The sequence below is a fragment of the Arabidopsis thaliana genome (assembly GCF_000001735.4).
Source record: "Arabidopsis thaliana chromosome 1 sequence".
In the NCBI taxonomy this organism is placed as follows: Eukaryota; Viridiplantae; Streptophyta; class Magnoliopsida; order Brassicales; family Brassicaceae; genus Arabidopsis; species Arabidopsis thaliana.
Window position 1 is genome coordinate 16,637,250 of NC_003070.9, and position 23,608 is coordinate 16,660,857.

Below are 23,608 nucleotides of genomic sequence, written 5' to 3' on the forward strand. Positions count from 1 at the left end.
AGACAGAATTTTAATGGATATAGATTCTATTTGTCCAAATATCAAAATGGATATTATTAGACTGGGTTAATGGACATAGACAGCCCGCTTTGACAGCTCATTTTCAAGAAGAAAAGTTTATAGTATGCATAACATGTTAGGATATGCATATTTTCATATATACTTTTATATAGAATTTTCTAGAACTCTTTGTATCTCTATATATTTGTGTCTCTCATAATAATTCAGTCAAGAGAGTTTATTATCCAATATGGTATCATAGCCTTTGTTCTTCTAAAAGTATTCTTTTCGTCTCCCCTTTTCTCTCTTCGTCTCTCCTTTTTCTTCTTCTCCTTCGAATTTTCTTTTCTCTTCATCTTCTTTCTTCCTCATCTAAACCTTTTGTTTTTCTTTTTATATTTTTTTGTTTTTTAATTACTCTCTATTCTCAACGATGGCCCGTACCAATCTATCTACCACCTCTGACAAACCGTTCTCTATTAGCCAAATCAAATCTTACATTCTCATCACTCTTGACAAGGCCAAACTCAACTACGATACATGGAGAGAGCTTTTTGAAATGCATAGTAGCAGTTTTGGTGTTCTTGTAAAGGATTTCAGAGATCAAATGGATTCGTGTTATTGATCACAATGAACAGCATACAACATATATAGAGTCAATGTACAACCGAAAGCGTGAATCTAGGAAGATCTATCTAATTCTAGTTACAAAGAATATATGCATCTGTTAGAGTATATTCGTAGATGATTATACCAAGAGTAACTAAAGAGAACCGAGCCAAACCAGCCCCTAATATATTGGCACATCGACAACACTTCCTCCTCCACGCCGGAAACTGAAAAATCTTGGAAAGAGCACAATGATCTTGTCAAAATGTGGATCTATGGGACAATTACCGAGTCCATACTTGAGATCGTCCTCAAACCGAAGTGCTCCATTCATGACCTTTGGTCTGCAATCAAAAATCTGTTTCGTGATAACAAAGAAGCCCTATGGTACCTCCTTCTCATACTTCTACTTCTAATTCTACTTCCACTAATACTATACAAAATCGTAGTAATGTATCTTCAAATCAAAAAAACATTTTTGTCTTCACACTGATATCACTATTTCTCCCGCTCTAATATCGCATATTCAAGCGGCCAAGAATAGTCATTGGAATAACGCCATGACATACCCTTAGATATAACTTTCTAGAACTCTTTGTATCTCTATATATCTCTATATATGTGTGTCTCTCATAATAATTCAGTCAAGGGAGTTTATTATCCAATATAACAATGATAAAATCTTCTTAAATAAGTATATAGAGTAGAACTAATAATAATTACCTTTGATGTCGTTAAACGTAATCCGAGTTACTTGATTGAAGTAAGAGAAGAAAGAATCTGCTCAGTATGAGTAACATAAACATTTGCGGTTTCAATCTTAGGCATACTATGCTCAATGCCACAAAACCCATCTGGATATTCTTGAATCTCCAAGAGCTGCAAAGAAGGAGCATCTATCAAAAATCCACCATCATTTTTGATGTCTGATTCTGTAAGATTGTGTAAGTCTCCTTGAGAAGATAGCTTTGCATTAGAGTGAATATATACACGATTTAGTTACAAGAGTACAGATCTTTCCTACATTCTAGGTACATGAGGATATTAACAAAGTCGTAACTAAACTTATAACAAACATATTGAGAAGAATATTGAGAAGAATATCCTATCTCCTGATACCCTCCCGCAGTCTTAGCATCGGTCTTGTAATGACGTCAAGGCTTGACTTGAATTGATTGAACAGGGAAGTAATGTGGCCCTTAGTGAAAATGTATGCGTATTGATGTGTTGCAAGAATGTGAATGACACGAACCTCGCCTTTTGCGACCTTCTCCCGCACAAAGTGTATGTCTATTTCAACATGCATGGTTCGCTGATGCTTGACAAGATTGGTAGAGAGATATACGACACTCACATTGTCACAAAACACCAACATTGCCTGCGATAACGGATAATGTAACTCGAACAATAAGTTCCGTATCCAACAAGTCTCTGCCACCGCGTTTGCCTCTGCCTTTTATTCTGCTTCTGCACTTGATCTTGAAACCGAGCCTTGTCGCTTAGACGACCAAGAGATTAGAGTATCACCAAGGAAATCATAGTACCCTGAAGTTGAACGCCTCGTGTTTGGACACCCAGCCCAGTCCGCATCCGAATAAGCGACCAATTTCGTTGATGGAGACTTAGTAATACTAAGACCTTAAGAAGGAGACCCCTTGATATAGCGGAAGATACGTCAGAGTGCATGAAGGTGTATTTCCCTTGGGTCATGCATGAACAAGCAGACTTGTTAGACATCATAAGATATATTCGGTCTTGTAATAGTTAAATATTGCAGTGCTCCTGCCGAGCTTCTATACAGAGTCGGGTTTTGTATCTTTGGTCCAACATTCTCTTCTAGCTTTGAAGCTAGATCAACCAGTGTGAGGCTGGGTTTGCAGTTTTGCATCTCTGCCCTCTTAATAATATCCTTTGCATAGTTTTCTTGGCATAAGAACATGCCGTTACTATCGAGCATAACTGAGATGCCTAGAAAGAAGCTGAGTTTACCTGTGTCTAACATTGGGAATTCCGTTTTGAGTTTGTCGACTATGGAGTCAAGGAATCTGGATGAGGATGTTGTAAGCATTATGTCATCGACATAGAGCAACAAGTAGGCCTTGTCTTGCCCGTGTTTGTACACAAATAGAGAAGCATCACATTTACTCTGCACAAAACCCATCTTTTAACATAAGCTACAAACCGAGCATTCCAAGCCCGTGGTGCTTGTTTCAGGCCATACAACGCCTTATTTAGCTTGCATACATAACCCGGATTCCTATTGTCAACAAACCCTGCTGGTGGATACATGTAACTGTTTCTTCAAGCTCTCCATGCAAAAAGGCGTTTTGTACATCCAACTGATGCACCAGGCAATGTCGTTCAACCGCAAAGTTCAATACTGCACGAATTGTAGCAGGCTTAACCACTGGGCTAAACGTTTCATCAAAATTGACTCCTTGTTCCAAAAATTTACCATTAGAGACAAGTCTGAATTTCTATCTAGAGAGTGAGCCGTCAGCATTAAACTTGTGCTTGTACAACCAAATCGAATTGATGATGTTTGTACCTGCAGGTTTAGGCACTAAACTCCAAGTGTAAGTCTTAATCAAAGCATCATACTCTTCTGTCATTGAAGGATTCCAATTCGGATCCATTAGAGCTTGCTTATAACCCTTTGGAATTTGGGAAAGTGTTTGAGCATTTAGTGAGAGAATTTTCTTTGGTTTACGAATGCCCTGCTGCGATCTAGTCACCATACGCTGTGGTGGTGGTTGAGTCGCTACATGAGGAGCAAGAGCAGTCAAAACTAGATCTGTTTCATTTGTCGCTGGAAGAGAAGGTGTAAGCAAAAGCTGCTTTTGAATTTGAGAAGGCTCTGTATCCGCTTCAAGAAAGTCATAAGCAGAGTCGATTTTAGCATTGGTGATTTGGTAAGGGAAGATATCCTCTTAAAATGTGACATGACGAGATATCACAATTTTCCGTGTTTTTAAATCAAAACATCTATACCCTGAGTCAAGTAGAGGATAACTTAGGAAAGCTGATGGTGATGACCTTGGATCAAGTTTGTTTTGATTATTTGTGTGAGGATAACAAAGAGAACCAAAAACTCTAAGATGAGAGTAAGATGGTGTTTTGTTGAATAACACTGAGAAATGAATTTTGTTATCGATAGAAGTGGATGGAAGGAGATTGAGAATGTGAACTGCATTATTTAGACCATCTCCAATGATCACCTCTATATTTTTCTCTATTTTAGAGGGAACTCTATTTTAGACGCATTGTGCTCCAGTGGTCACCTCTAAAATAGAGTTTCCTCAAAAATAAAGGAAAAAATAGAGATGAATTGTAGAGATCTCTATTTATAGAGACAAAAAGTATATATCTCTATTTTTTCCTCTATTTCAGAGGAAACTCTATTTTAAAGGTGACCATTGGAGCACAATGTCTTTAAAATAGAGTCATCTCTATAAATAGAGGAAAATATAGAGATTACTATTGGAGATGCCCTTAGAGCTTCTACCCAAAACGTATTGGGAAGATGAGCTTGAAGCAGCATAGTGCAAAAAGCATTGTTGATGGGTTCGTATCATGCGTTCCAATCTGCCATTTTGTTGAGAGGTGTATGGACACGAAAAACGAAACTGTATCCCGTGTTTAGCAAAGAAATCATGAAACTGTGAGTTTTTATACTCACCACCATTATCACACTGTAGAGATTTAATGTGTTTCTCGAATTGTGTTTTGACATAGGTATGAAATTGCAGAAATTTTGAGAACACATCACTCTTATTGCGAAGAGGATAAATCCATAGAAAATGAGAGAATTGATCGAGAAACAAAACATAGTAACGAATTCCGGATAGACTAGGAATAGGAGAAGTCCACAAATCAGAATGTATTATTTCAAACGTAGAAGAAACTTTAGAGCATCTCCAACGGTGAGAGTCCCCCATGGGCTCTCACCAATTGTTTTAGTATAAATTATTTGAAATTTTGTTAGATGAGAACTTGTGTTTTTTATTTTAAGTTTTCTTAGTCCAATGGTTAGTCTCTCTAATTAGGTTCTTAGGAAAAAAAAAATTGTTTCATAAAAATTAATAAAAGACATCAAAAGTATTTGAACATTGAAGAAACAAGATTTAAACCAAGAAGAAACCAACTTCTTTGAACCATTCTATAATTATCCTTTGTTTCCACAATTCGATCATTAGCCAAATGACAGCTTTTGCAGCCAATGACAACAAACGTTCAGTTCAAAACAGAAATAAAGATTGACAGAGCTTAAAAGTGTCCCAAAGCCAAGAGGACTAGGAGTGCTTGGAATTTGGTTATATCCAATGAATCTCATTTCGTAGTTAGTGTCTGTATTTGCTAAATCTTGAATGGTGGTAGAATGAAGTTATGATTCACCGGAATGCTATTAATATACATGCATTCACACACACAGTTATCATCAACTATCATGTATGAAACTGACCGTTGCTTTTCGCTACTATAGTAAAGTTTTGTTTAATCACAGTCTTAAGAGCATAGGGAAATGTTGCATAATCACAATTTAATCACATGAAATTCAAAGTCTCCACTGCTCCTAACGCCGACCATATTACGTCCACCAAGACTAAATCCAAAATCAAGACTTTCTAAATCTGAAAGCATCATTGCCTAATTGTTCCAATCAAGCATCAATCACCATAAAATAGATTATTGTTTTTGTTCTTCCCTAGTAATAGATTACATTGTTGCTAAGAGATGAGGAGGTCCTGTAGGATCATAGTTTGACTAAATCTAAGGAGTTTATTATTAATACCCAAATCATCAGACCCAATAAGCTTCATCATAGCCATCATCAGCTCGTGATTTTTTCATTTCATCGCAGTAACAAAATATTGGCCAACAAAAACACTAATGTCGGTTCCAGATTCTAATTCAACCAGTAGTGTCTATTATAGACCAAACAAGAAAACAAAGTATGAACACTAACCATAAGCCTTAAGTCCTCAAGATATAGCACAAAAGCAACTAACTTGGAAGCATTCTTCTATAAGATAATATCTCCTTGTTCGATGTGCCATAACTACATGTAACAAAACTTATGCTCCAATCATTGTTTCTAACAAAAATCAATCCAAACCAACACTACTTAAGAGCAAAGATTAGTGTTTTAGCCTTAGTTTTATAACTACCACCATCTCAGAAATTGAAAGTTATCAGTTGGGGAATTAGCCAATGAATAAAACACCATCGAGCAAACAAACCCAATTCAAAATTTCACAAATTGATCACACAAACACAGATTAAAAACGAGATTCATGTACGCAAAAATTCAATGCTCGGAACAATTTCTAACTAAATATGACAGGAAACTAACAAAGGAGATCGAAAATCGAAACTTACAGATCAAAATGGGTATAAAGCGGAGTCTTCAGAATCACCAAAGCGAAAGGGATGAAGCAGTTTCAAAGATGATGAATTTGGTGGGTAAGCAAGAGAAAGAGGTTGAAGAAGAAAATCTGGACAAAGGAGACTGCCTCAAATGATCGTGTCAATCGTCGGAGCATAAGTCACCGGAATCACCATCGCTATCGCCATCGCATCGTCGGAGAAAGTCGGGGAAAATCGAAAAATGTTTGGGTTTAATTGTTCACGCGTTTTTTTTCCTTGTTTTGTCAAACATCCGACCAATGGGAACGCGCCACGTCATCGTCTCTCTTACCTCTCAAAACCTCTCTCAAGAGAGACAGCTCTCTCAATAATACATCATTTTGATTTAATTTTGAAACTTTTTTTCTCGGAGAATCAGGGAGAGAACTCCATTTATCAAACATTGGAGATGCTCTTAGATGTGGATGAATAAAACGGAAGCTTAACATGCTTTCCAATTTGACATGCATTACAAGTCAATGTGAGAGTCTTTTTATTTGGATGAAAATAAGAATAAGAAATTAACGTCTTCAAAACATCGTTGCTAGGGTGTGGTAGTCTTCGATGCCATATGTCAGACGATTGAGCTAGAAAGGTAGAGGCTGGAGCTGAAGTTTTATTGAAAGCTGGAAAAACCGGATATAGATCCCCACTGCTATCATTGCGAAGAAGAGTCCTCTTGGTGCGAAGATCCTTTATAGAAAAGCCAAATGGGTCAAATTCTATTGAGCATTTGTTATCCTTAGTAAATCGACGAACCGAAACAAGATTTTTGATTATGTCAGGTGTGACAAGAACATTATGAAGAGTTAAGGGACGAGGTTTATTAGCAATAAATAAGGATCCAGTGGCAGTAACAGGAATGCAACCACCATTCCCAAAAATGACAGATTTTCCGATGCTAGGATAAAGAGAAAGTTGGAGATTATTACCTGCACCAGAAGTCAAGTAGGCTGTTGCACCAGAGTCCATGTACCACTGAGAATCAGGGGGATCTTGAAGAGAAAAGGTGTTGAATGCTTCTGCAAGATCAGCCGTGCTCTCAGGTTTAGGAGTCCTGAAGTGAGCGTTTGACTGCTGAGAATGGTAAGGAGGTAAAAGACCAAAAAAGCCTTGTCCATTGGCATTCAGCTGCGGTGGGTATCCCCACTGATGATTCCACATCTGATACGGGTTTGGATAGAATGGTGGCCTGTTCCAGGAGTTGAAGCCTTGACGATTGTAACCATATGAGGATCGTCCTCCGCCCCGAAACCTGTTGTTGCCTCCGCCACGTCCTCTGTAAGTCATCTGAGTAGGACCTGAGCGTTGGTAGTTCACATGAGGCGCCTCTGAGACAACAAGCACAGTAGAGGAGGATGAGTGGTCCACATGTGTTGGGTTCGGTCTTCATGATGAGCCGTTCAGGTGATCCTCTTCATCTTGTAACATGGTTGTGGCGTCGTCGAAGCGTGGAAGTGGCTGGCGATGTTTGATAACATTGATGATGTTGTCAAACTTAGCATTCAGACCATTCAACACGTACATCATGAGTGTCCGATCTTGAACTGGAGCATCAACATTTGAGAGAGAGTCAGGAAGCTTTTTCATCTCACGACAGTAATCGGCGATCTTCATGTCACCAATCTCTTTCGTACGGAGCTCATTGTCCAAACGAAGAGCACGAGCATCCTTGTTGTTGCGGAATTGATTTTCAATTCTCAGCCAGATCTCCCTTGAGGTTGAACCAAAGACGAACGAACCTTGGAACTGCTTTGGTGTGAGAGTTCCGTAGAGCCAGAGCTTCACAATTCCATCACGTTTCTGCCAGTTAACATCAGCGGCGTTGGCAGGTTGAAGGGTTCCATCGATGTGACCAAGAACATCAAAGGAGAGGCAGTGGGTGAGAAAGAGTTCTCTCCACGCATCGTAGTTACTTTCTTCAATGTCAAGAATCACAGGAATGTGAGATTTGATGTTAGAGACACCATAGATCTTTTCTGGGTTCATGATAGCGGCCATTTTTGAGTAAGGAAAAGAGAATAGAGAAGAGATATAAGAGAGAAGAAGCAATCAAAGAGAGATGTGCTCTGATACCATGTAAGATTGTGTAAGTCTCCTTGAGGAGATAGCTTTGCATTAGAGTGAATATATACATGATTCAGTTACAAGAGTTCAGATCTTTCCTAGATTCTGGGTACATGAGGATATTAACAAAGTCGTAATTAAACTTATAACAAACATATTGAGAAGAATATTGAGAAGAATATCCTATCTCCCAATACCCTCCCGTAGTCTTAGCATCGGTCTCCTAATTCTTTACGCAATTAAACATCTTTAAAGAGGCTTTTCTAACTATGAAATGGCCCGCACTATCACCCGGACATTGTTCTATGACCATCGTTTTAAGAACATAACAACCAGATAAAAGCAAGAGGACAAATTTATCCCTAAGGTACTTCAATGATAGAAGAGCCAAATTTTTTAGAGATGTGTATTAGAATGTCTCATATCGGCTGGGACTAAGATCTTTGAACAATATATAAAGGATGTGGCAATCCTTAGCTCTAAAGTTACATTTTGGGATAAATTAAGCCACATTCCCAATATGGTATCAGAGCTCATGGTTGGCTCAACAAACAAAATTTCCAAAAAATGGTTTCCCACCTATGTGGCCCATACAAGTGGCATGTCTTGTTGTATTTCCGAGATGTTAGGCTTAAACTGATTTCTGTTGGATCGTTTCACACCCACATCTCGAGGAGGCTTATTAGAATATCCATATTGGTTGAAATCAACATCTTTGGACAATATATAAAGAAGGTGACAATCCTTAACTCTAGAACTAGGTTTTGAGATCAGTTAATGTGGGACATTCTAATAACAGAAAAGAAACCAATGAAAACAGATCCATAAGAACCACATTGTACAGCATCAAAGTCACAAGCACTGAAGTCTGAAGAACGTGTACACAAGCTACTTGGAAGTACCACTAGAGCAGACCCAATAGAACAAGTATCACTCTCGAAACATAGCTCACGCACACATCGTTCAATAGCGGTTCCAACACATACTTCAATATCTCTATAAGCATCACTCTTTTGACTAATTAGTTTTATACTCAAACTTTCTAGAACCGGAGCCTGTGTAATGGCAATGATGTGTGAATAAACAGCTTTGATTTTTTTTTTTTTTAATTTTTTTTTTTTCATCAAACAGCTTTGATTCAACATCTAAATAATGCAGCAAAAGAACCTTGCCGGTGATTAGCAGAATAATTGGGCCAAGGCCCATTAGCAGAGCAAAATCAACTAGACGAAATGCATACCAATCTGGCCGACGTCGAATAAAAAAACGTTTAACGATCCAACGGTTATGAACAAACAGAAAGGAAGGTGTACGATAAAACTCCGTAAGACCAACCGTAGAAGATTCGTCCCCAATTGTCAGTCGGTGAAATTAAAGAGGCATCTTAACCAAAGAAGTCTCTCTTACGAGTTTTCTCTTCGGCTTTCCACTTTTTCCTCTGTTCGTGTCATTCTTCTCGTAGATCTCGAGAGAGAGCCTTAAGGTAAAGAGAAACTTAAAAAAAATCGATCCTTTAAGTTAAAGTTTGTATCTTTCGATTGTTTTGTTCCGACCCTTGTAAAATTTGTTCTCAGGAAATTAAAAAAGGTTGGATTTTGATCGATGGGTTCTTCGTCAGGACAACCCGAATTTGATTACTTGTTTAAGGTTTTATTGATCGGAGATTCTGGTGTTGGAAAGAGCTCTCTTTTGTTGAGTTTCACATCTAATACCTTTGATGATCTTTCTCCAACGATTGGTGAGTTTTAGATTAATTGATCAAGCTTTAAAGTACCGATCTTAGCTTTTGTGTTTTGTTTTTTGATCTTGGATCTGTTTTGTCTAGGTGTGGATTTTAAGGTTAAGTATCTGACAATTGGAGAAAAGAAACTCAAGCTTGCGATTTGGGATACAGGTGAGAGATCAATACTCTTGTTGTTGTTGTTTGGAATTTATGTAAATGTCACACATCTTGTGGTTTCAATTTAGATGTTTAGGGGAATCATTGAACAATATAGAGTTTGAGAATGTCTCCCACAATGATGTGTGATAATCTTTTTTTATGTTGTGTCTTAGTCAGTCATTGTTGCCTAAGCTCTAATGTGACTGGTGAAGAAGAAGAGTCTTGGATTTGCAATGGTTTAGAGATTAGTATCTTGTATTTGAATAGTTTAGAGATTAGTCTTGTCTTTAGAATATTTTAAAGGTTAGTCTTGTATTTAGAATAGTTTATAGATGAAGTAACAGTATTACTTATAATTATTTTAAGATTAGTCTTGTATCTAGAATAAGCTTAGGATAGACTCATCTATTTAGAATAGTTTTGATATTAGAACAGTTGAGAGAATAGTCTCTTGCGATTTGTCGGTTGTTCTGTGATCACTGATCAGTTTTTGGGTGTTTATGATCACTCAGCTGGGCAAGAGAGATTTAGGACGCTAACAAGTTCGTATTACAGAGGAGCTCAGGGTATAATTATGGGTATGTCTCACTCTTAATAAACACAGTTATTTGTCATCCGTGATCCCTATAAGTGACTTGGAATTCTCCAATTGTGTAGTATATGATGTGACACGAAGAGACACGTTCACAAACCTATCAGACATATGGGCTAAGGAAATCGACCTCTATTCGACTAATCAGGATTGCATTAAGATGCTTGTCGGGAATAAAGTTGATAAGGTAAGATCATCTCGTCTCTCCGTCCTCATGTTGAGTGTCTATAATGTTGCATAGCAATTGATCTTTATGTAATTTCCAGGAGAGTGAAAGAGCTGTTTCTAAAAAAGAAGGCATAGACTTTGCTCGGGAGTACGGATGTTTGTTTCTGGAGTGTAGTGCAAAGACTCGAGTCAACGTTGAGCAATGTTTTGAAGAGCTTGTTCTTAAGGTAGTAAATTTTGCAGCTAGCTTCTAGATTTTTGTTCTGAGGATATATGAGTATGTCGTAATCTTTCTTTATTTGCAGATATTGGAAACGCCGAGTCTTACTGCTGAAGGTTCGTCTGGCGGAAAGAAGAACATCTTCAAACAAAACCCCGCACAGACCACCAGTACCTCGTCGAGCTACTGCTGCTCGTCTTAGACATGGTTTTACAGTTTATGACAAATTACACTCTTGCTCATCATCTTGTTCTTGATTGTCTCTTTGTTTTCCTAAACCGCAGCATCTTGGATGTAAATCTCAACCCTGATTTGAAAGTTGTGTTCACTAGTTTCGAATCTCGGATTTTTCTCTGTTCTTTGAAAATCATTTATTTCTGAATTGTAGAACTCAGATTCATAAACACAATAACTGTTGCAGAGTAGCTCAAAAAGCAAGAACGTAAGAGAAAAAAAAAAAACACCTACTACTAAAGTTTTGGGTATATGTTTCTATCTCTTTGACTTCTCTTGCAACCACAATCATATGAGGCACATTTTCTTCTGGATTGAATCTTACACATCTCAAAGCAAGTTTACCGAAAGCTTCCATTTGCAATCTTAGATTATCGTCACTCGCGGTTGTTCAACAGTGATTGGTCTATCAGTCCGGTGAAGGAACCTCGCTCCAGCAACTTGCCAACATAGTCAGGCAATGGGACACAACCATCATCCAAGGTGCATTGTAACTTCCCAGTCAAGAGAATTAGCATGATGATACCAAGGCCATAGACGTCAATATTCCCAGTGACAAAACCTATTTTGCGATAATCGGCCTCGATATAGCTGGTTGATCCGCAAAGTATGTCAGTTACACCTTATTCTCCTTCTAGAATTGGTATGCTGAGGCTAAAACAAGACAATTTACCCATAAGGTTTCCATTAGCATAGGGTCTTCCCTTGCTTTTCATATACTCATAAGGTTTCCATTTTCAGCGTATTTGCAAACAAGAACCGGAAGAGGAAACTCTAGACAACCACCCAAGAGATTTAGAACGTTTTTGTGACTACTCATCAAAGATGAAACCGCGATATCACGAAATAAATTGTCAGGGTCGTAGATCTTGCCTTGACATACCTTTATCAGCACGCTTCTGTTTTCTATTATACATTTGTAACACATGAATCTGTCTACATCGATCATGTAAGTCCAGTCGAAGTTTTTTGTAGCTTGAGCGAGACGAAAACGTACGGATGGGATTGTATATACCTCGTGAAGATGCAATGAGTTTCCTCCAACAATAAGCTCCCATTTTCTTGAAAAGGAATCTCCTCTTCTTTCTTCCTTTCCTCCTTCTTATTTACCCTCAACAAATTCAAACAAGACATCTCTTAACCAAGATAATTGTGGTAAATTGAGATCTTAATTTCTTGCAAACAAAGAGACGCAAGAAAGAAGGAGATAGACACTAATGCAAGTCAAAGTCCACAAAGTGAAAAACAAAGAAAAAAAGTCAATGAAGCGAAAGAGTAAAAAAAAAAGAAGGGTTTTGGGTGGCATGGTCTACGACAGTTTGGGCATGGAAGGTGGGCTATAAAGTGTTGATGGGCTCAACAAGGAAGAAGGAAGTCTGGCCCGTGTAGCAGTTTGGTAAATGAAAGACGGTGCAAAATGCAAATCTTGCTTTTATATGTTGACGATCTATGAGAGTCAGAGTCTCATAGACTTTTTAGCTCAAAAGAGCTTGCGATCAGGCTTGTTAGAATGATATGAAAGAAAAGTAGTCATAACCAGTCCTGCATCAACATATATTAGAGTCTTAGAGCATTATTATTGGTAATATTTTAAATTAGTCTTAGCATAATTTTTTGAAATATATATATATATATATATATATATATAATTGATTTAAAAAAATTGTGATGTTAAGAGTTTGGTTAAGAGATTAAAATTTTGGCAATATGTAATGGTGGGTTCTTAACTTGGAGTTCTTAAGAAAAAAAAAATTAAAATAAAAACATTTTAATTTTAAAAAACTTAATAATTATTATAAAATTTGAAACATACATAACATCAAAGTTTAAACAAACATGACGTAAATATAAACGAAAAAGATTAGTTAAACTAGTGATTCCTGCAAAAAAAAATTCTATATATGCTCGACCAAATCAGATTTCAAATATTGATGCGCACATCGATCATGAAGTCGAGTTCTAGTGTCCAACATATTTTCAAGATTTTAAAGCATATATGTAGAACATGTGAACTCCACGTGTGAACTTGTTGTTGATTCCATTTGTACGAATTCGAATACATCAAATAGATTGTACACATCTCGTTCTTCTTCTACTATCATATTATTAAGTATTATACATGCTTGCATAATATTTGATATTTTTATCTTATCTCAAATAAAAACTGAATTTTTTACAATGGCAAATCGAGGTTGCAAAACTCCAAAAGAACACTCGACATCTATACGGCAAGCTTTTTGATTGGATGCAAATAAAGTTGCTTTTCGACTTTGTGGAATTGAAATAGATCGGATAAATTCATCAATTAGAGTGGCCAAATCGATGTGTGCAACCAGCGTTGGTGGAGATGGATGGCAGGAGGTCATAAAATCGGTGACATCGATGATTGGTTTCGATTTCAAGCGAATCGATTCCGGTGTCGCGTTGTGTGAAAGAGAGAGAGGAAGAAGAAACAAAAGAAAAAAGAAACACTCAATTATAAAATACCACAACTCTTAGGGTTTTAGTTTGACTTTTATATAAGAGTCATATTTCATATAATCAATAAAAATATTATATTTCATTTCTAATTAACCGAAGAATTACTCTAAGATACTACCAATAATTGTGCTCTTAGGGTAAAAAAATTGATTTGGACCTTTTGTTATCTGTGAAAATTTTTGAGTATTTTACTATTTTTTTGAAGTAAGTAGTTTTAACATTTCCCTAATAAATATGGACTCTTGTTATATAAATCATTTAGAAAAGATATTATGGTTTTTCTAACATATTTTGGGGAAAATGTCGGAAAAAAAATCCCAAACTTTCAAATTTGAGGCAAAAATTGTTTGAACTTTCGAAATGTTATAATCCTGCATTTTAGATTGAGTTTTTGATAAATTGGTCTATTGTAATCAAAATTATCTATAAATTTACACGTAAACCAAATTTCACTCACTTTACTAGTAGTTTGAAAGAATACTATTGAAATGTAATTTTTGATATTATAATTTCTAAATATCATTCCAAGTTGTAGCATTATTGTGGGAAACTTTTAATCTATGAACATCCTACTAATTAATTAGATTTGGATAGCCTATTGGACTTTTAAAGAAAACTAGTCGGTATCCAATCGTGCAAAATCATACATGACTGCTGACATGGATGCTTGGAGACGTGGATGCCACGTCCTTGATGACGTCGTTGTCATATCATTTTCTTGTTAAAAAAAGATTTGTATCTTTTTTTTTTCTCAATCACTATTATTTTACGGAATTATGAAAAAAAAATCATTTTTGATGTAAGGATTAAAATCTTATTTTTGAAACTTATAACCAATATTTAAACCAAATATAATATTTAAACCGAGTTTATAAATCCAAAATTCACAACTCTTCTTCTAATTTTTTTGAATCAATTTCAATGAAGAACATAAACCATACATTAATCTTATATATTAATCTTTTGAACCTTTTTCTTCGCCTAATCATAAAATCTACATTCTTTATATAATCCACCCAAAACTATTTCATTGACATTGGCCCATTAATGGCCCAATAAGAGTTTCGATGGACCTAGAAAAAAATCATTCAGACTCTATTCTCAGTTATTTTCTACATTCGTAATACCATTTTTGGATCCAAATGTGAGTCAAATTTGCCTCTCGACTCCATCAATGCTGAGAAAGTTTATTTCCATAAGTTACTATAAAATTCTTTGAGAAAATATTGTATACTGATGTTTAGATAGTACTAGTTTTGTAAACAAAATTAATGATTTTGAAGTTATTATAGATAATCTTGACTATCGCAATACCCCCAAACTGTTGATAGTCTAGTTGACTATCTAAGTGAAAACAAAAAATATTCAAAAGCTTAGACTTTATGTAGCAATATATTATCATTGAAAGTTTTGACGATGATGAAGATGAAGATGATGCTAAAAATAATTTATACGTATATTTAGAACCAGTTTACATATAAAAAATAATTTATACTTATATATCTTTTCATAGTTTTTGGATATATAGTTCAAGAAGACAATACCAACAAAAATTGATGCAATGAAAAACATTTATAGACGAATATGAGAAAGTTGCAATTTTTTTATAAATAAACAATAATTCACTATTTATCTTAGTTTCTGTCTTTAATAAATTTATATAATATTAATAACTATTTATATCTTTAGTTAGTGAGATCAAAACCATTAATTTAGCCATTTTTTAATGCATTTTTCCGAGTTTCACCAACTGAAAAGATTTATTTGTTATCCTTTATTTCATATAAATTAAATTTTAAAGTAAAGACAAACTATATTATTTGGTTTTGTCGTTTATAAATATTTATTTTCTGGTTTTGGTGATTAAGTTCTCTTCTTAAAAAGTATTTTTTTTTTGGTGAATTTAACATCAACACCGATCGGATTTGTCTACCTTTGCAATGCATCTTGCGTAATTATTCAATCTTAGATGGACATTAATTAGTTTGATATTTTGATGATAACCACAACAATCTTAATAAAAAGGTTTTAACAAAATTTCTCAATATTTCGTGGGTTTAACATTAATACCATTAAATCGGCCAAATTTACGACACATCTTGGCGTGTTCCTCCATCTTAAATGATTTTTTTATTTCACGCAGGAATTCAATATTTAAATTTTGAAATTATAAATCGTAAAATTCCTATCTATTCTCCAATCCAAAATTTCAAAAAATTTATAGTATATCAAAATTATCTAAATGTTTTACATATAAATAAACTTGAACCAAAATTTTACTCGTTCAATCAGCAATTTTAAAAAATACTTTAGATATGTATTTTTGATATTTTAATTTCTAAATATAATTCCTAGTCGTATTGTTATTGTCTGATTATTTTTATTTAAATTGAACATCCTACTAATTAGATGTTGATAGCCTAGTGGACTATCCAAGTGAAAATAAGAAATATTCAAAAGCTTAGAGTTTATAAAAATTGTATTAGTTTGATGATGAAGTTGAATATGATATGGCGAAAAGAAAAAAAAATTGAAGATGACACTATAGTAAATTTGGAAACAGTTTACACATACAAATTTATTCACATTTATAACTTTTCATAATTTTTAGATATAGTTGAAGAAAACCACACCAAACACATTTGATGCAATGAAAACATTTAGTGATGAATGAATATGAGAAAGTTGCAATTTTTTTTTATAAATAAACAACTTTTTCACTAAATTCTCTTAGTTTATTTCTATAATAAGTTTATATAATAACTAATTTATGAATTTAATTGAATCATAAATTACATTTCTTTTTTATTTAGAGTTTTTTAGTCTCACTGAATTATATTAAATTTCATACTATTATAACTTGAGAATAAAATAAATTATTATTTGATATTATTAATAAATTTGTAAAAGTTCAACGTAGTAGATTTGATTAATCTTGTTATTATTTAAATACTTAAAATTGGACCACCATCTAATTAGCATCAGTTTAACATTTTTCATTCAAAGATTTATAGTATAATAAATATAACAAAACAATATAAAATTTCATCAATATAATTGCAAAAAATCAAACTAAATCCCTGAAAAAAAAAGAATATATGCCTAGACAGAAAAAAAGAAAGAAAGAAATAAAGTAATGAAGAAAACTAGAAATGTTGCTTCTTCTCCTATTGAATGTGTCCACCTCCAGACCAAACCCACCACCACTCTTGTTCGGTCTTTCTTCTTCTTCCTCTTCAACTCTCAAACAATCTCTTCCTTTATCATCTTCTATCTCTTCCTCTGTTCCTTCTTCTGGTTTTGCCAATCACCAAACCTGACTAACCCTTCTCCTCCTCCTCTCTCCGTCGCTCCCCTTCGCGGGGATGCCAATTCTCCACCGCCGGAATCTTCTTCTTCTCCGGCGACGAAATCTTCTTTAATGATTTCTTCTAGAGATCCCAATGCCCTCTTTAGCGGCGGTGGAATCAGGTTTCTAAAAAATTGAATCTTTCTATCGATTTTTCTCAAATTTTAGGATCTTAATTTTTTTGTTTCTATCCGGTTTTGTTGTAGCTTTTTAGCAGGAGTTAGAACTGTGAAGTTTAGTTATGGTTATTCTAGTCTTAAAGGTAAAAGAGCAACAATGGAGGATTACTTCGAAACTAGAATCTCTGATGTTAATGGACAAATGGTTGCTTTCTTTGGTGTCTTTGATGGTAACTTGTTTCTCTAACAACACATTATTACTCTTTAACCAAAGTGTTGTCATTTGACTTGTTTTTGTTTGGTTTGTTAGGTCATGGTGGAGCAAGAACTGCAGAATATCTTAAAAACAATCTTTTCAAGAATTTAGTTAGTCATGATGATTTTATCTCAGACACTAAGAAAGCTATTGGTAATAATGAGACAAAGTTTGAGTGTTCTAGTAGCTTTTTCCATGGAATTTGTGTTTTTGAGACTTTGAATTTTGATTCTGCAGTTGAAGTTTTTAAGCAGACAGATGAAGAGTATCTTATTGAAGAGGCAGGACAACCGAAGAATGCTGGCTCGACTGCTGCGACTGCTTTTCTTATAGGTGATAAGTTGATTGTTGCTAACGTTGGTGATTCTAGAGTTGTAGCGTCAAGAAATGGTTCAGGTTTGATTATTGTTCTTTCTAGATTTATTTAACTGGTGTTTAAGGTTTTGGATATGTGACGGCTCTTTGTTTGTTCTGTAGCTGTTCCACTCTCTGATGATCATAAACCTGATAGATCAGATGAGCGACAACGGATTGAAGATGCTGGTGGCTTTATTATTTGGGCTGGTAAAGTTTCTACATTCTCTCTTCTTATGTTTGCTTTAGAGTGTATGTGCAATGTGTTTTGGGTTGTTTAGTTATTAGTTATTACTTGGAATACACCAGGAACATGGCGAGTTGGTGGAATTCTTGCGGTCTCTCGGGCTTTTGGAGATAAGCAACTTAAGCCATATGTGATTGCGGAGCCAGAAATTCAGGTACTTAGATGGTTTACTCTCTTGTTGCATGGCCATTGAGCCTCTTTGTTCTTTTGCGCCTATACTCACACACAGTACTCTTTAGGAGGAGGATATAAGCACATTGGAGTTTATTGTTGTTGCTAGTGATGGACTGTGGAATGTGTTGTCAAACAAGGTTTGTTTCCAGATAAAGCTCTTTTGAATTCTTATGCTTTACTCTATGTATGGTTTTGCAAATGCACATGTTGTCTATAACCATTAACAAGGAATTGAGTACCTACCTAAACCACACTCTCGAAACTATTTTGTCAGGATGCCGTGGCAATAGTACGAGACATTTCAGATGCGGAAACAGCAGCAAGAAAGCTTGTGCAAGAAGGTTACGCACGGGGTAGCTGCGACAATATCACTTGCATTGTTGTACGATTCGAGGTTTCTTGAGCAAGAACCAAATTCATATTGTTCTTGTTCTATGAATGTACCATCTTCAGCTGTTGAATACACTAACATATTTGGGTTATACAATTTTATAAAAGAAAGATATATTTATGAGACTCTATGTCCCCTAATTGTTCATACATCAACATGTAGTTTTAGCTACATTTTGTTTCATCTGGTCTAAAGCAATGATATTTATTACCAAAAGGAGCTGAAACACTAGAGTTACTTCTAATAAAGTCTTATGTTTCTGCTTCTTTAGTCTCAGCATCTTCAATCTCTCCCTCTTCCTCCACACTAGAATCTTCTCCCTTTTTCAACTTCTTGTTCTCCAAGAATTCAGCAAGGCCTTTAAGCGCGATATCAGCGTTCTTACTCGCCATGAGCTGCTGCGTGACTTCAGCGGGAGTCGAACTCACTTCAAGAATGAGCTTCTCAATGGGATCAAACAAGACATGCTCATCGGTTTTAAGGTACAAAGCCACAAGCTTCTTGAACACAAAGGGAGTACAATTGTCCATGAGAATATGAACATCCATCCGTCCTGGTCTAAGCAACGCCGGGTCGAGCTTCTCCTTGTGATTAGTAGTGAAAATTATGATTTTCTCTTCTCCACAACTTGACCAAAGTCCATCAACAAAGTTCAATAGACCAGACAAAGATATCTGTACCACAAGAAAGAAAGATTCATAAGACTAAAGAAACTAACAAAACAGAGGAAATTTTCATTAAACTTACCCCAACTTCAAACTTCTTCTTCCTCTTTTGTGGCTCACCATCATCTTCTCCACCATCTTCTTCCTTCTTCTTACTCTGACGTCTACGAGAAGCATCAGCTCCACAATCAATATCTTCAATAAGAAGAATCGACCGGTTCTTGGTCGAAGTAAGAATCTCCCGCAACTCACCATCATCTCTAACACTTTGAATCTGAAGATCATAGATATGATACTTCATATGATTAGCAATGGCAGCTACCATAGAAGACTTCCCGGTTCCCGGTGGACCGTAAAGAAGATATCCTCGCTTCCAAGCACGTCCTACGCTCTTGAAGAAGTCTTTTCCTTTAGAGAAAGCATCAAGATCGTCAATCAAAGTCTTCTTTAGGTCTGGCTCAACAGCTAACGTCTCAAAGGTCGTGTGATGCTCGAAGATAGCAGATTCCCATTTAGACCGGTCTTGGTTATAAGTATAGATCTTGAGATTCTCGCGATGGCTCATTATCTTCTCCGCTGATTTCGCTAAGTAAGTGAAGTAATCCGTCATTATCTTCTCACGAAACTCCTTCTTACATGTCAAATGAAAGTACCTGAACACACAAAACATGTCAGATCAAAGAAGAATAGAGTCTAAGAGATAAAAGACAACAGAGTTTTTTTAGGGTTACCGTTTTTCGGGTAGATACTTCTTAGTTTCAACAGAGTGAAGAGTCCATTCTAGATGAATCCCTTCAAAGTTATCAATGATCTTAGTGTTCACAGGGATACCAAGTTTTGGCTCAGCAGCTGGATTCTTAAGATTACTTGAACCCACAAGAAGTTTGCCTGTAGAAAGTCCGGCGAGACAGGTAGGTAAGTAAACTTCAGCAGCACGGAACGTCTGATTCTCAACAAACTCCCAACGTTGCTCTATCACAAAAGTGAAATCAGATTGAAAGTAAGAAGAGAAGAAGTCTACAGCTTTCATAGCTATGTACTCTCTGATTCTTTTAGGCACAATCTCGTTGAGGATTGTTCGAAAAAGCATCGTGATTGCGGAAAAAGATGTGTAAAGAGAGAAAACTGCTGATACAGAAGGAACTTGACTATAAAGAGTCGCCATTTGTGCTTAAGAGAAGAAGGAAGATGATGCAAAAGTGAAAGAGTTGTGTATATGTTTATATAAAGAGTTTTGGTGAGTGGTGAACAAGAAAGTTTTATTTTTTTAATATTAATTTTTTGTAAAGTTTTGGTTTTTAGGATTTTTTTAATATTAGATTGAATTTTCAGGGAAAGTGTAAGGAAAACTTGGGTGGAAAGCTCCAAAGATGGATGAGAGAAAGTGGAGGACGTCATTTAGGTCAAGGAAGAAAGGACAAGGCAAGTCACATTCTCACATATGCTTTAAGACGTGCACATATGTGGACAACTAAACAATGTGATTAATGTATCTATGTACACTTTTTTTCGAAAACTAAAACTTTCTAGTGAACTTATTGAATAATCTAATGTATGCAAAGAAATTAACGTACAAATTAGGTTGGCGGCGTGCAAATAAACTTTGGGTCCGGAGGGTTTCCAAAAGCTATAAATTCTCTTTTATTACAAAAGTTTAGCTCTGAAGTCTCAACCTTATAGTTTTTCCGAGTTTGAAGATGATAAAATCTAATTGTATCGTTTATGAGAAGAAAATGTATGCACTATTTGAAAAATAGATACAAAGATAACATTGACAATATAACTAATTTAGCATTTTTGAATTTATAGAGAAAATCTGAATCCACTAGCTCGATTAAGGATTGATAAGTAAGTCCGGAATCAACTCTTCTCAAACAAAGCAAGCAGAGATAGAAGATACGTAAGAGTCTTTAACTCTGGTATGCGAAAGAATCTGATTTTTAACAAAAAAATTAAAGTTATGTATAAAAAATTTATTAAACACACGATAAAATCGATGTAACAACGATATTTTTCTTTTGAATTTAATTTAACATTACATTTGACAAAAAAAAATGATAAGTGAATACAAAAAATAACATTACCAACATATATAATTTACTAGCGTTTTTGATCTTTTGAATTCAAACCATTGACCAAGATAATGCATATTGTTATAGATTTAGATTAGTCTACTAAATCAAGAGTTGTGTGGTTAACCAGCCTGATTAAGCGTATAACCTAATACGTGTAAACAGCAGACAACAAAACAAGTGGCATGTACGAGTTAAGAAGTAAGATTTTGTCATGTATGTAAATTATTACACGCAAGGAAAATAAGTGGAAGCTGACATGTAGGTGAAACTGATGTAATACAACTAGGGAGATTGGTCGGTCTTATTCAAAGAAAAGAAAAAGGCAAAAATATAAATTAAACGTAAAAGGACTTATTGGCTAAGGAAGAAAAGATTCTCAATGGAGGGTCGTAAATTGTTTTGGTTTTTGTTATTTATATTACTATTATTTTGAAAGACCAATGTTTGGAGTCGTGCACATGGCAAATCAATTGAATAATGTTGAAAAAAGCAACCAAAGTTATAAAAGCCGATCCAGATTGGTCGGTCGGACCTGTATATCACTTTCTTTCACTAATTTTGGTCTTGTTTTATAGCTAAAACTAGCGATTTATCGAGTTGGTAATATTTGGAAAAAAAAAGCTCACCAATAATGTTTTTACTTAACGCCTTTTAGTTTCCAACATTCATTAATGTTTTTTTGTATAGAAATTTGTAATTACATAAAAGAAGAACTGAAGAAGCAACCTAGACATGTTCCTCTTATTAGGATGAAATTCTCCTCTCTGAATATCATGAAACTTTGGTCTCAAGATAGAGAGACAATTACTTTGATAAGTTTGGTTCGATGAGTGACATCAACATTGCTCCATTTTCTATGGATATTGCATTTGACTAGTTGCTTTACGAATATCTATATTCAGGATCAAAACAAAGTGAATAACGAATCAAAGTCGATCTAACAGAAATTTTTGCCTAGTCTTAATGTATTGTTATTATACTTTTTTGTCTTTTAGTTTAAACTATATTTAAAAATGATTTATTTTTGTTTATAGATATAGTATTGAGTATGGACTCATGCTCAGAAACGAATAGATCTAGTAAACAGAAAGATACTTATTTCAATTTGTTTTCCGAGTGGTTTAAAACATTGGAAACAACGTTAGCCATAGTAAAAATGTTAAAAAAGCATGAACTTTCAAATTTGGGACGATTAAATCTTCAACTACGCGGAAGACAAATAAATCACAAAGTTTCTGTTGACTTTAAATTTAAATCGCAAAGTTTCGGTTGACCAGTCATTTTAGACATGTCGTTAAGTTGCTTAACAGAGAATGTTAACGCTGTTTAAGTGTCGTTAGTTGCCTCTGTTATCTCAAAAACGACACAGTTTACTGTTGAAACAAAACGGCGTCGTTTTGTAACTTGAAACAAATAAAGACCTAAATCCCAAATCGAAATTCATTTCCCCCAAATCAAAAATCATCTTCTAACCCTAGAATTTCTTCTTCTTGCTCGTGATTCTTTCTGTTCGAATTAGCTCGGGATTCTTTCTCTCTGTTCCGATGAGTTCAAGCTCTGCCACATCCGGTGTCGTCGGAGATCGTGGTGTCCCGTGTAAGTGTGTGTGTGGTTTAAGTGTCACAGTTTTCACATCGAAATCACAAGATAACTCAGGACGTCCGTTCTTCCGTTGTATTAGCAAACGAGATGCTAAGACGTGGACAAACAACAGGAATGTAAGTTAAGTATGATTGTGTAACTTGTGGTTTAGATCTTGCAATGTAAGCTTACAATTTGTAATATTTTTTGTGGCATAGGGGCATTTGTTTAAGTGGGTCGAAGAAGCAGTGTTTGAAGAGGTTGAAGATGCTTTGCCAAGATTAGCAGTAATTGCAAACGAGATTAACAAAGCCAAATCAGAGGCACTTGAGTTAAAGGCTATGATTCAGGAAATATTAGAAGAAGCATTGATCAATAAGATGCAAATCCGAAGAAATTGGTGCGGCTTGAAACTGGGTTTTGTGTGGCTTTTTGTCATCACCATTGTGATTGTTTACGTGTTGTTTGGTCAGGATAATGAGAAGAAACTTGTAGCAGGGTACTAGTGTAGTGTATGCATTGTAGTATTGTAGTATTGTAGTAGTTATGCACTTGTATGGAGCTTGTATTGTATGCATTGTATGGAGCTTGTATTTGTGAAACATGACTTTGATTAATACATGTTTGGTTTGGTTCGAACTTGTTGCAGTAAGCGAATTAGAATGACACCAATTTTGCATACAAACTGAAACCATGTTTTGCATACAAACTGAAACCATGTTTTGCAACCAAAAGAAA

The 23,608-nt window shown here is 35.3% G+C and overlaps 3 protein-coding genes, 1 long non-coding RNA gene, 1 other non-coding gene and 4 pseudogenes across 16 annotated transcripts; 4 read left to right on the forward strand and 5 right to left on the reverse strand.

The window, feature by feature from the left end:
• Positions 1–363: 363 nt before the first annotated feature.
• Positions 364–6,229, reverse strand: AT1G07203. Of its 6 annotated transcripts, NR_143407.1 has the most exons (3): positions 5,989–6,216; positions 1,333–5,668; positions 619–953 (listed from the first exon to the last, which is right to left on the reverse strand). It is a non-coding gene; the product is annotated as an uncharacterized misc_RNA (transcript). The 6 variants fall into 6 exon arrangements; NR_143402.1 differs by having other exon boundaries at positions 364–5,668; positions 5,989–6,220; NR_143403.1 differs by having other exon boundaries at positions 364–2,989; positions 3,065–6,220.
• On the reverse strand, positions 1,748–8,016 carry AT1G43886 (annotated as a pseudogene; the record flags this gene model as incomplete). The annotated part of the gene is made up of 1 exon: positions 1,748–8,016.
• Positions 8,017–8,294: 278 nt separating this feature from the next.
• On the forward strand, positions 8,295–8,844 carry AT1G07233. The gene has a single exon (NR_139211.1). It is a non-coding gene; the product is annotated as an other RNA (long non-coding RNA).
• Positions 8,845–9,446: 602 nt separating this feature from the next.
• Positions 9,447–11,399, forward strand: RAB18 (RAB GTPASE HOMOLOG B18). Of its 3 annotated transcripts, NM_001084206.1 has the most exons (8): positions 9,483–9,565; positions 9,657–9,820; positions 9,908–9,976; positions 10,477–10,542; positions 10,622–10,743; positions 10,823–10,951; positions 11,030–11,275; positions 11,394–11,399. In NM_001084206.1, exons 2-7 carry the CDS (start codon positions 9,685–9,687, stop codon positions 11,144–11,146), a joined length of 639 nt encoding a protein of 212 aa, NP_001077675.1. In that variant the 5' UTR covers positions 9,483–9,565; positions 9,657–9,684; the 3' UTR covers positions 11,147–11,275; positions 11,394–11,399. The 3 variants fall into 3 exon arrangements, with proteins under 3 accessions (NP_175056.1, NP_001077675.1, NP_001117435.1); NM_103516.4 differs by lacking the exon at positions 11,394–11,399 and having other exon boundaries at positions 9,447–9,565; positions 11,030–11,390; NM_001123963.1 differs by lacking the exons at positions 9,483–9,565; positions 11,394–11,399 and having other exon boundaries at positions 9,568–9,820; positions 11,030–11,368.
• Positions 11,318–12,394, reverse strand: AT1G43895 (annotated as a pseudogene). The gene has a single exon.
• A 651-nt stretch (positions 12,395–13,045) lies between these two features.
• AT1G43897 lies at positions 13,046–13,555 on the reverse strand (annotated as a pseudogene; the record flags this gene model as incomplete). Its single annotated transcript has 1 exon — positions 13,046–13,555.
• Positions 13,556–16,780: 3,225 nt separating this feature from the next.
• On the forward strand, positions 16,781–18,679 carry AT1G43900 (Protein phosphatase 2C family protein). The gene is made up of 8 exons (NM_103517.3): positions 16,781–17,130; positions 17,215–17,357; positions 17,438–17,536; positions 17,621–17,779; positions 17,861–17,947; positions 18,047–18,138; positions 18,224–18,295; positions 18,433–18,679. Exons 1-8 carry the CDS (start codon positions 16,796–16,798, stop codon positions 18,559–18,561), a joined length of 1,116 nt encoding a protein of 371 aa, NP_175057.2. The 5' UTR covers positions 16,781–16,795; the 3' UTR covers positions 18,562–18,679.
• On the reverse strand, positions 18,635–20,437 carry AT1G43910 (P-loop containing nucleoside triphosphate hydrolases superfamily protein). Its single transcript, NM_103518.4, has 3 exons — positions 19,946–20,437; positions 19,297–19,867; positions 18,635–19,223 (listed from the first exon to the last, which is right to left on the reverse strand). Exons 1-3 carry the CDS (start codon positions 20,377–20,379, stop codon positions 18,801–18,803), a joined length of 1,428 nt encoding a protein of 475 aa, NP_175058.1. The 5' UTR covers positions 20,380–20,437; the 3' UTR covers positions 18,635–18,800.
• Positions 20,438–22,740: 2,303 nt separating this feature from the next.
• AT1G43920 lies at positions 22,741–23,507 on the forward strand (annotated as a pseudogene; the record flags this gene model as incomplete). Its single annotated transcript has 2 exons — positions 22,741–23,007; positions 23,089–23,507.
• Positions 23,508–23,608: the final 101 nt, after the last annotated feature.

What these genes read in the sequence shown, in the direction of transcription:
- RAB18 (NM_103516.4), top strand. Translation starts at nt 9,685, where the DNA reads ATGGGTTCTTCGTCAGGACAACCCGAATTTGATTACTTGTTTAAGGTT. An exon ending in AGCTCAGGGTATAATTATGG is followed by an intron (nt 10,543 to 10,621) that starts GTATGTCTCACT and finishes CCAATTGTGTAG; the next exon opens with TATATGATGTGACACGAAGA. An exon ending in TCGGGAATAAAGTTGATAAG is followed by an intron (nt 10,744 to 10,822) that starts GTAAGATCATCT and finishes TGTAATTTCCAG; the next exon opens with GAGAGTGAAAGAGCTGTTTC.
- AT1G43900 (NM_103517.3), top strand. Translation starts at nt 16,796, where the DNA reads ATGAAGAAAACTAGAAATGTTGCTTCTTCTCCTATTGAATGTGTCCAC. An exon ending in TTTAGCGGCGGTGGAATCAG is followed by an intron (nt 17,131 to 17,214) that starts GTTTCTAAAAAA and finishes GTTTTGTTGTAG; the next exon opens with CTTTTTAGCAGGAGTTAGAA. An exon ending in AGCGTCAAGAAATGGTTCAG is followed by an intron (nt 17,780 to 17,860) that starts GTTTGATTATTG and finishes TTTGTTCTGTAG; the next exon opens with CTGTTCCACTCTCTGATGAT.
- AT1G43910 (NM_103518.4), bottom strand. Translation starts at nt 20,379, where the DNA reads ATGGCGACTCTTTATAGTCAAGTTCCTTCTGTATCAGCAGTTTTCTCT. An exon ending in AAGTATCTACCCGAAAAACG is followed by an intron (nt 19,868 to 19,945) that starts GTAACCCTAAAA and finishes TTGTGTGTTCAG; the next exon opens with GTACTTTCATTTGACATGTA. An exon ending in AGAAGAAGTTTGAAGTTGGG is followed by an intron (nt 19,224 to 19,296) that starts GTAAGTTTAATG and finishes CTTGTGGTACAG; the next exon opens with ATATCTTTGTCTGGTCTATT.